At 35.9% G+C, this 12,069-nt stretch overlaps 1 protein-coding gene across 3 annotated transcripts in view; it reads right to left on the minus strand.

The window, feature by feature from the left end:
* The window catches only part of myo10l3 (myosin X, like 3), a 64,296-nt gene that overhangs the window by 32,163 nt on the left and 20,064 nt on the right, over nucleotides 1–12,069 (minus strand). For 2 of the 3 annotated variants that reach the window (XM_055031857.1, XM_055031859.1), the window contains exons 1-3: nucleotides 1,758–1,849; nucleotides 1,507–1,613; nucleotides 1,143–1,272 (exon numbers count right to left, since the gene is read on the minus strand). In XM_055031857.1, coding sequence (XP_054887832.1) covers nucleotides 1,143–1,272; nucleotides 1,507–1,611 — 235 coding nt within the window. In that variant the 5' untranslated portion in view covers nucleotides 1,612–1,613; nucleotides 1,758–1,849. Of the gene's footprint in view, nucleotides 1–1,142; nucleotides 1,273–1,506; nucleotides 1,614–1,757; nucleotides 1,850–1,964; nucleotides 1,979–2,081; nucleotides 2,207–2,831; nucleotides 2,967–3,082; nucleotides 3,271–4,066; nucleotides 4,226–12,069 lie in introns of those variants that run through there. The other variant, XM_055031860.1, reaches the window with a different exon arrangement.

The raw sequence follows: 12,069 nt of genomic DNA on the forward strand, positions 1-12,069 counted from the left end.
GTCGTGTTACAGCCTGTTCAGGGATTTGTCTGCCTGTGCAAAGTCAATCAAACTCACGGGAAGACTGGTTCAGTGGTTCAACATTACTATAGGTTTTCTAAACACACTCCTGTATTTAGGAAAAGTATGAACTTTCTTGTCTGTATTTCCACAGACTTGTTTTTTTGGCGCAATATTTGTGGTATAACAAAGAATTGTAGCTTTAAAAGAAATAATCTAGAAACCATATAATACAGTGTTTTCTAGCCAATATGCTAGTTCATATGCTTGTCTATTTCTGAGGCAGTCCTGTAATGCCTAGAAAGCATCTTAGCAGTTTTCACTTATTGAAACAATTTATTTGATGTGTTGAGTCAGACACATGCTTAAAAATAGTTATGCACATTTTAAGTGATTTATTATCAAAACATTAGCCTTTAGTAGCATGCTTGGGCAGAATCAAAAGGCTATTCTGAACTTTCTAATATGACAAAATATCTGTCATTGTCAAAACAAACATGTAGTGAATTAAAGCTCTGGAGTTTTCAAACACAGACATACCAAAATCTACATTAACATTACCGCAAATAGTTTCAAATTAGTCATTTGTATCAACAAACTCCTATTTTAAATGCCTGATCAGCATCAGACAAAAAGAATGATCAGCATTTTATCCGTCAGTATTTTGGTTTGGAGTAACGATCAGAAAATAACAACTTTACAGAAGTGCTATCAAAGGCTAGATACTTAACTTTTACAGCAAAGCCTATAATTACTATTTTTATAAGAAAATAAAAATCACCTACAAATAAACTGGTGATCAAAATAAGATTATTTTCAATCTGATCTGGTCTCACCATGTCTAATTGATATTAAGTCATTCTGACCACAATACCTTGCAGTGTGGATGTTGTCACTGCAGGAAAAAGGTTCAAAATTACTTTTAGTGGCTATGAAATGCTTAAAAATAAGTCAAAGGAGGTTACAGAGATGAAAAAGCCATTGAATAGGAAAGAGTAGACATAAATGTTAACTCAGAGTTATACTTCTGCAGGTTCCACATACAGCACCTTTTAATTTTTATAATGATATATAAATATTATAATGCATGTAACAGTGTAGTAAATGTGTTTATATATTGCTGCCTCTGTGGTATTCTCCACCTCCATTTGAAGTGATCTGAGCTCCGCCGGCAGTCATGAATTCAATGTTTCCCATCTGGAGGACAGCAGACAGCAACTTGAACACGTCTCTGATCTCCTCCTCACTGAACTCCATCACTTTAAGAGCTTCCTGTAAAATAATACATCATGTTACAGTTCACAGTACCTGTGTCAAAACATCTGCTAAATTTGTCATTTCTTCAGAAGAATTACAGCACTTAATATTGACTGTATTTTGAAATGCTGATGAATAATCACCAGTGGAAGTACTTTCAGGTTTTCTTGCATGTTAGCGTTTCTATTTAACAGCAAGGTATATGGCGTCTCCTGGGGGTGGAATAAAGAACTGCAGTGAACAACTCACCATCACGCTGTTAAAGAGCTGCTTGTCATCCAGACTGCTGTCCTGAACACAGCCTGCTTGGCTCAGGTAGTGATATGACTCTGGACCTTCAGACAAAAGATACATGTCTGCAGCACAAGTGTGCAAACACAACATGCATATAAAATGAAAAATTAGCTTTAAAACCTTTCCAGGACTTTTTAAAAATGTAAAGTACAATTAGAGTTGTTCAGATGTTGTCTAGATGTGTCTTAAATTCAGGAGGAACCTACCTCTGTGGTCTCTGTCTGCTCCTGCCAGCAGGGCATAGAAGATGTGGTAATTCCTCTCGCCTGGATTTTGCCGGACCACGCGGTTCTAATAAAGAAAAGATGACATTTGTTTCAGTTATTCTAATTAATGCTTGTGATAATACAAAAGTAAAAAGGAAAACAAAAAAACTGTGTATGCCAAAATACTTTTACACACTGAAACTTCACCTTTTCAAGTAAATCTGGCGATTGGAAGTCAAGGGGAATAAAATCGAATGAATCTTTCAAGTTTTGGATAAATAGGGAAAACTTTTCAGAATGTACTAGTCATGTTTTCAAGGATACAATCAGTGATGCATCCTCCCTGAATGTTCCCGTTCAGTGAGAAGTGGAGCTGTATGAACTTCCCGAAGCGACTGGAGTTGTTGTTGTAAACGGTCTTTGCATTCCCAAAGGCTTCCATGATGGGGCTGCAGACAGAAAAACACAAAATAATGCAAATCAAACATTGCTGTGTATTTTCACTAACAAGATGGACTCCTCAGGAATGTAGACTTTGACTAGACGTAGTTGCCGAAATGGATCTAAATCTAGTTTCAGCGTAGCTTTATGATGAAGTCATTCAATCTATTTGTCTGTCTATTTATTGAGAACATGTATTTTAAATGTCAACCTGGGCAAAACATTTAACTCCAAATTTCCTCCTAATCTGTGTGAGTTAGTGAATTAAGGATAGGTGAATGTGGAACTAGTGTAAAGATCTTTTCCGAAAATATCTTCAGACTATTTTCTTATTCAAATGTTCTTAATATTCTATTCATAATTTCTTTTTCTTATTCTATTTTCTTATTCAAAGGTGTTCCTAACGGTTTGTCTTGACTCATGTTTAGCATTTAATGATTCAAATGGGAGTCAGGATCCTGACATTATAAAGAATTGAACTGAGCCACAATATTTTAAACAGTTACAAAAATGCAAGCAACTTGAAATGCATTTCTACGAGGTTCATTCTAATCACTAATTGCTTTGGATGAATCTGTGCATATCAGTTCAAAGATTTATGGGTTGTTGGGGAGGGGGTTGTTTCGTCAGTACCTGCTCTGGACAAGTGCCTGCTCCACCCGGGTGGTCCGCTCCGACAGAGGAGTACCAGACGAGTTCTGACTCATCACTGAGAGGAACTTCAACAGCAGCTTGGTGCTCTCTGTTTTCCCAGCACCACTCTCTCCGCTGAAGATAAGTGGACAGAACATGTTTTCGCCTCATAATCTTTCTCATCACACACACAGCTTTGACGGAAAGCCCTCCAGATGAGTTGCTTATTTCACAGGGTGGTCCTCACTGACCTGATGAGAACACACTGACTGTCGTGTCTCTTCCACAGGCAGCGGTAACACTCGTTGGCCACAGCAAAGATGTGAGGAGGCAGCTCCCCCATCTGGTGCTTGCTGTACAAGTCGACCGCAGTGGAGTCGTACAAACCTGGTATCTGTTGATAAGGGTTTACTGCTGCCAAAATCGAACCTATGTTGGTCTACAGGAAAGTGAAAGGAGAAAGCAGAAAGAAATTAATTACTTTCTTGTAGTGTAAGAGAAAATGCTCAGCATTTGGAAAATTTTGTAGCTCCTAGTACTTGGCCAACGGTTGTGCTTTAGTACCATTAACTTGCTCCATTAGATCTGCACATAACATTTCCTCTGATACAACTCCCAAAGTCAGGGAGACTTTTCTGCTATCCATTGTGGCCTATTTTGTTCGGCTGCTAATATTTCAGGATCTACCGGTCTTGCTCTTCTAATGCGCTTTGGGGAAAGTGCCTCTTCAAAGTGTGTTTCTGGGTCATCATGCCACAATGCTGACATTCTGCAGGACATACTGGCTAGACGCTCTGAGATGAGATTAGAAGATAGGAAACAACAAAACAATGAAAATGCACCATGTGATTATTTTTAATAAACTCTGCAGTGTTTCTGCAGAATCTCAGAGTTTGGCTGTAAAATCAGTCTTGACATTTAGAGCAGATAAGACAAACAAACAACGAATTCAGTTATAAATATCCCAATTACATAATTTCATTTTCATATAACTACTGTGAGCTACAAGCCTGATCAAAGCTGAAGAGCAAAGATCCGAAAAATTGTGATTTATGTCCATTAAGCGAGTTTGAGCAGTAACTTTCCGTCGGTGCAATTCAGTTTTTCACGTTGAATCAATTTACAGAGTTAGATGGCCTTCTTCCACCAGCGCATTTTATACTGACTCGAGTCCACCCGTATATGTCTTCCCTCCTGATGTAAAAACACAAGTGGCCTCACTGGTTGAAACTCACATAGATGTTGTCTTTCTGGTAGCGCAGGAAGAGGTTGTGCATGATGGCAGCTTCATGCAGCTCTGCAAGTGTGGACATGTCCTCGACTCCATTGATGCTGCTGGGGTGCATTGGGTACACCGTGTCTCTGTTCAGCTCCTCTCTCTGCAGACAGATCACCTGCGTTGGCACATAAGCAAAAATGCATTTAGCTTTAGAAAAACAAGAAACTATTGCATATTGACAATGTTTATTGTTCAAACCATTGCAGCTCCAAAAGCTGGCATTTCATGTTTTTCATCTCCAGTGTTAATCTACATTGATCTTAATTTTAGATCTAAGAAGAAACTGCACTGTGTGAATTGAATTATTTTTACATTAACCTCAATTATAAACATGTTTTGCTCCAAAATACAGAGAAATATAGTCAAATACATATTGAAACAAAAACTTACAACTTCTGATAAAAATAAAAAACACTGCTGTGCTGAGTAATCTGAAAAAGTGACCATAAATTACATCTGAAATGTAACAAAGCTGTACTGTAAAAGCCCATTAAGAACATGTTATACACAGGCATTTTTTTTATCTAGTTTCAGTTCTTCAAAACAAATACAATACAATATAAACCAAAGTAAACACTAGGAAATGTTTATGCATCCATCTCTTTCAAACTATTAGGCAAGTTTACTCCAGTATATTCAGAAAAAAAAGAAACCAAAAAGCTAATCCCCATCTCTGGATTTGTTGTTTTCCTCAGTTGACCTCTAAGTTGATGATTTCAGCGACCCCATGTGGTTGAATTGAGACCTATCTGGTACATTCATCATATAAACCAGTAGCAGCTGATTCAAAAGGCAGCTACTGTCTGTCATATTGCAGCATAACGTCTGCTCATCACTTACAGGTTTTATGCATAAATAATATATCTGTAAGTTTCTCATGAATAAAAAACTATGAATGAAGAATTGTGTCATCAATAGCCACCACAGGTGAACAAACAATTTGTTCAGTTCTTGCAGAATATGAACAGGCTTTTAAGCAAAATAAAGCTTTTGTGACTGAAACTAGCAACACTGCAATACAAAGATATCCCTGCCTTCCAATAATTATTGCATCATACAAATTCGGAACAGTACAAAGAAAGTGCATCCTCTGTCAATGCGCATGCTGCATGGTAGAGCATGAACTTCTGCTGCAGAAGAGTCTCCAAAACCACGCACCCTGGTATTTAAGGTCTTCAACAGAATGGAGGTTCTTTGATTGAAAAATTGAAAATCCAACAAAAGCCACGCAGGCAAGAACATGCAGGTTCCACACACAGAAAAGGCCCGATGAACTGAGATTCAACCCTCCTGCTTGAAGAAGACAACATTGTTCGGCAACAAACTAATATGAAATTACACACCCTGTTAAACAATAGATAACTTTGAGAAATTATGTCAGAGTTGAAGAAATACACCCAAAAACATTATCATTGAGATTGATGCTGGCAGAAAAGATGCAACTGTTTATAATTTTTTCTGGTTTCACCTCCACATTCGTTTGCCCATATCGATGACACGCCGGTACACAAGCTCAAACAGGAGTGACTGAAGTGAAATGAAGACGATGCATGTACAGCTTGTCTGTACCTGCTGACATAATTTACCTTTCATTTACCTTTTAGATTCTCCATTGAGTCTCTGTTGAGCAAATCTTACACCATGTGACTGATGTTACATATCAAAGGAGGTGGAGCAGTGAAATTCACTTTTTAATGTGCGACGGATGAAGAACGGAGGGATTTCTTACTGTTGCCACTGAATTCTCCACAAGTTTAGAGGAACATCCGCATCAACCCACAGATATCCACAAAGAGTCTTGTGGACTTTGTGGCTAACAGCACTAATGTCCCAGAGATCAGATAAAAGGATAGACAGACCATGGCTGCCTTGGCCACTTGATGGAAAGATGGGTCCAGATCGATACTGATGGTACTTGAGACTGGGATTGTTGTGTTCCAGAGCATTACTGCATATTCAAGTGTCTTCCAATTGGGGGGAGGCATTTCAGAGAACTGCTGAGGCAGCCAGCAAGGATTGGCTGCTGAAGAGCTGATGAGCGTTTCAGTCAGTTGATTTGCTCAAGACAAGATGAAAAGATATGTGTTTTAGCAACTATTCTGTAATGGATTAATTATGTTTGAATTTGATTCGGGAAGACCACAATTTAGCACAAACGTGTATCAAAACATGTTGAACCACAAGAAGGAAGAAGAAGAAGAAGTGCCAGTGGACACATAATAAATTCAAGTCTTGTAAAATCAATTTGATTCACCAGGCATGGAGCAGTTCATTTCCAGACAGCCAATAAATGTCTGGTTTTGACTTCCGTTTATGCTTTTAATTGGCATTCACAACCAGAATAAGCTAAAAAAAAGTCCAGCTGTAGTTTGCTGCTTGAATGGGTGCACACATTAAATTTACTAAAAAATACATAACCGCTTAGTGGTGCTAAAATCTTATTAAGTTGTAGAAAACATAAGACTAAATTTAAAAGGACAACAAAAACAACAAAGGTATCAGATAAAATCATCAAAATGGTACAAACATCAAGACAAAAAAATAATTTTTATACTATTGTTATACATTGTTTCGCATTTCTTATTGACAAATTCAGATTAGCTGGTATTAGCTGGCCAAAAATGCAAGAATGTTGTGAAACGGCAACATCTCTTCCCCAGAATGTTGCTGTTTGAAAACTGGCAAACATAAAGACTTTTTCACTTTTTCTCACTTGCAAAGCAGATAAATTTGTCTCTTTGTAAATTTTCTGAGTTGCAAAAAATTCCATCTCCTATAAGGCACCTGACTGTAAGTTGGCTACTTAAGCAGATAGTTCATCCAATTATTCATCTGGACCTGATTATTTTATTTATTACTCAATAAAAACAAAATGACAAAGGGTTTTTGTGTGGTAAGCACTTGAACACTGACAAATCTAAGTCAGTTTTCAAGCAAAAATAATATACAAATGCTATAAGGAGACATCTCTAAAACTGCAATAATTTGAATGTTACATTATCATCAGCAAATAGTCTTAGTTTTATGTTTTGAATTAGAGCAATGAGGTCAGTTTATATGTTTGTAATTTAAATACTTCTGTAAATTTGTCAAACCTTCTACCAACAAAATACCATTTCAGGTCCTGTTGAAATTTTATCCTAATATATATTTTAATTCATCTAAAGGAACAAATTATAGCTATAATTCCATGAAAAGATATAGATCTGTGTAATGAATTTTAAAAGTTATTCAAAGTAATAAAAAATATACATCCATTGGAGAACGAATGTGAGCTGATGAGAAATAATCACAACATCAATATCATGAGTTGCTCAATTTGTTTGTTATTAACACGGTTTCAGAAAATGGTGAAAAATGTGGCCTGTGGGAGTGATCTCATTTATCCAGCATAAACTGGGAGATCTCCAGCAAACATCTCCGTCCACAATCTGATCCAACTCCACGCCCTCAAAAATGGCCCAGAATCACAGCAGCACCCAAGTGACTAATAAAAACAAATGCCTGGAAGAATAGTTGTAAGACAAAAACATGTTTTGATTTAATTGTATTTTTGCAATCCAAGCCCCATAAGACAAATAAAGCTCAAGTGCTGCTATAAAAACCTATGCTGTAACATGATTTGGCATTAATGAAATATTAGGATCACAGTGTTGAAGTCTGAGGATGAAGGATGCTCTTTTCAACAAAATTTTAACAGAACAAATGCTGCGGCTAAAAGTAGCATTTACTGTATAAAAGCATGTGCTGGTCATTTTAATATTTTGTTTTGGTCTCTTTTTAACCCGACTCATACAAAAAGATCTGTTTGCTACGGGTGTTTCTTATGAACCACATGTCAAATTGTACTACCACTGGGTAAGTTTACACTTGCTCAGATCATTCTAAGGTATTTTCTATAATCTACTAGGATTCTGAGAGTAGACTGAAGGACTAAGAAATTATGTGACTCCAATAAACAACTATTAGTCGGTGCTCAGAGATGTTTTGGTTTGATCTGGAGTCATAAATTGTAACTCATTAAAGCAAAGGAAATGTTGTGAAACATGAAATGTTCACAAAATAACAAGTAAATACAACACATTCATGTGAGATTTGAGTATCTGTAGCTAAAGTTAAACTTATTAATAGAAAAAATAATTTTCTGTCAACCAAGAAATTAATAAGTAAAAATGAAATCTTGGTAGTTGAGGTAGGAATTTAGATAGAGTCAAAGAGACTTGGAGTGACATATTTTCTGTTAACATTAACTGGATTCGGATATAAACTGGGAATGGTTCAGCAGCAGAAATCTGAATGAGTTTCTTTTAATGCATAAATCCTTCTGCTGCTCATAAATGCAGCCATTCACCAACATCTCTCAATTCCTTACTTGAGAATGAAAATTACTTACACATAAAACTGTGTGCTTTTCTTTAGAATGATGTCATTCATTGGATTAAATCATCATTATCCTGGGCTGCTTTGTTAACATAAAAAGGAGCATAATTACATTGTTTTTATCCATTTATGTGGGATGAAATGGCAACAGAACCAAGATTTTAATTTGCTTCTTCTTAACCCAACACAGTATCAAACGAAGCACATGGACTTTATGATACTTCCACTGTCTGTCAGCATTTCTTAGTATAAAGTGGCATTAGGGTCACGCGCATAAAGATGAGAATAGAAAACACTATATTCTAAGTTTCCTCTTAGTTTCAGCTCAAGTTTCAGGAATAAGTAGCAGAGGCTCAAATGATTCCTGAATATTTCTCTACACTCACAACAACTTTGCTTATATATTAAGCTTATTGCCTCATAAAACTGGCTGTCAGGAAGACAAATTAACAGAAAACAGCCATGAAGCGCTGGAATATGCTCTACTCTTTCATTCATAAGGGAGGAACAATAGCTTGTTAAAGTATACTCACCCCATGAACTTGTCCACATTTTCTTCATTAAAACAAAACATTTTAATAGAATTGTATGCAATATTCCAAGACAAAGAGGGGCTTATTTGTGGAGTGAAAGAAAAATGATACACTGCTTTAATTTCTTTTTAAATGAAAATCTGAAAAGTGTGGCACAGTCCCCTTTACTATAATGCCTTTAGATAAAGTCCAGGACATCTAATTGCCTTAGGAAATTATATATTTCGAAATAAGAATCCACTTGTATGTTTAATTTTCATTAAACTGTAATGAAAATTTTGAGCAGACTTTTAAAATGTCTCAAAAAAAAGAAAAAAGAAAATGTGAATTAGGCTTGTTTCCATCTACTGGTAGAAAATTAGAAGTTGAAAAACTAAAGACTGGGAAAGCAATTAACCATTGAAATGAGCAATGACCCTTAATGTATGGCATGAGCCATGTAAGGGTTTAGATCAAAGCCTTTTCATGTGTAGGAATGGTCCAGTCAAAGTCCAGACCTCAATCCCACTGAGAGTCAGTGGTACAACTTGTGGACTGATATTCTCAGAAGCTGCTGATCTAATCTGAAAAATAAGAATGAACAGAAAGATGTGCAAAGCTGGAGACAAACCTCAAAAGACAAAATCATTGACTCCTGGGTGATGAATGCAAATGCGCACCACACTTTTCAGATTTTTATCGGTAAATACTATTTCCTTCCAAGTTTATGTGTTGCTTTGTGTTAGTATATCACATAAAATCCTAATAAAATACATTGACAGCGGTGGTGGACATGCAAAAAAATGTAAAAAAAAAAGGTTCAAGACATTCAAATGTTTTAGTAAAAACAACTGATTTCTAGCCTAAATTCTTTAAAAAAAAAGAATACAGGCTGATGTTTGTGGTTGAAGTTGAATATTTTATATCCAGCTTTTATAAGAGACAGTGCGCATTGTGTGTGAAAATGCCTGTAGACCTAAATAACCTCACTGTTCAGATTTCACAGTGTGACCCCTCAGGGACTGTTACATCTCCAAAACATCAAGGATAACGTTCATGGAAAGTTGAGCTGGAATTTCCAAGATCAAAAGGGTTTCATTTTTCTCTGTTTTGCCCTAGAGGGGTCTTACTGTGTTTCACTGTGGGTTATACCACAGTGAGATGGGTTACTGAACTCAGTTACTGTAGATTGTTAATAGTTCTTCTTCATCTTAATACAGTTCACTGAAAATATCACATTTATTGAACAGGACGGGATCTTTTAAATTGTAATTTTCTACAAGCTTATGATGTGACAATGTTTCGTTAGAACCATAATAACCAGTTCTACCAGCAATTTACAAACAAATACATGGGCAGCCCAAATCCAACTGTGAAAAAATAAATAACATTGGCTGTATGACGTGCCACAAATCAGAGTTGGAGTAGTATCACCCAGAGATTACTTCAGGCCATTTACAACTACATGTGATTTAGGATTGAGTGGTGAAGTTGTTTATTGCACTGTTCGATTCTTTCCAAACTGTGTTGACACTGGAAAGCTGGAAACCTCTGCTGCAGATCACATGGCTGAACACATGACATAAAATAACATGTTTGTAAAGTAGCACATTTTCAGCAGGAGGCCAAGTCAAAGTGCTTTACATGAAATTAAAGAAAATACAAACACAATAACAAAAAAAGGAAAGAGCAAAAGAAAGTTTATATCCAAAGTATATGAAATAGTTGTTCCTTGTAAGTAAGTAAGTAAATAACTTCTGGTCTAATTCATTTTCTGGATTGGAAGAATAGGAATCTAAAAAGTTGTTGCTGAGGTAGTTTTTCTGTATTCTAAGTTTGTTCTAATCCCTAACAGACTCAGGGTTGGTTTGTGTTGATCAAAATTAGCATTTAAACATTCAAAAACCAATATGGCACAGCCACCAAAGAGATAATTATTTAAAAGTGGAGAAAAATTCAGCATCTACTATGAACTGCATAAATATTTATTCATAGATATATGAATAAATATATAAATAAATGAATATATACATTTATTCATAAATACATCTATTTATACATAAATTAGCACATTTATTTTTAGTTATTTCTTCTATGTTCTATTACCTTCAGCATCTTGTGCTTAATATCTGATTAATAGCATTTAGCAGTTTAGTCATCTTTTTTTGTTGTTATTGGTTTGATTTTCTACAACATACATTTCCCGAACCAGTTAAAATACAATAAACTGTGCAAAAATCTACAGCTGTTCTTCAATAAAAACAAAATTCTTATTGTAGGAGCTTCTAGTGCATTTAAACTTTTTTGGAGACGATGATGTTTTTGTCCTTTTGTTCGCTCTTCTCTGAAGCCCCACCCTGCTGCTGCTGCTTTGTTCACCCAGCCTCACTTAATATTCACACATACTGTAGATGGAGTCAGGCTCTTCTGCTCAGACATGCTTCCTATAAATTCGGGCCTTTAGGAGAGACACGTGGAACAAATACAAACAAAGCATCTCACAGCAAAAGATTTCAGCGTTGACTTTAACAGACACAAACAGTCTTTCTTTGTTTGTCTTCGTTTTTGATTTTTAAAAGTGTTTCTGACTGCTCTCTGTCTTACAGTGAATCCATCTGCTGCAAAGGTGATCCCACCCCGACCCCAGAGGAAAATGAAAAGATGGAGAGTGTGTAAGCAAGAAATAATGACAGTAAAAGATACAGTAAAAACTGCCTCAGAAAACATTTTGTTTAAATTTTACCGACAAATTTAGAAAGACAGATGCAAGAAATAATTGTGTTGCTTTAGTCATGAATGGACATAAAGACTCAGAGTGATTAAGGCAATGATCCATTTTAACCATACCAGCTGTGTGCAAGGGGACTATGGAAATTTTTTTTACACAAAATTAAAATGAAAGCATCCAGGCATCTTCAATTGATACCAAATATGATGCAAATGACATATAATTAGAATTATATTCTGGTTTTACACATGAAAAAGCAATTATTATTATTATTGTTTAGGGTAATCAGAGGATATAACTTTTATGACAAAGAGATAAAACAGGACATCACCAACGATA

Source organism: Poeciliopsis prolifica, unplaced genomic scaffold (assembly GCF_027474105.1).
Source record: "Poeciliopsis prolifica strain line A6 unplaced genomic scaffold, Auburn_PproV2 SCAFFOLD007, whole genome shotgun sequence".
Lineage (NCBI taxonomy): Eukaryota > Metazoa > Chordata > Actinopteri > Cyprinodontiformes > Poeciliidae > Poeciliopsis > Poeciliopsis prolifica.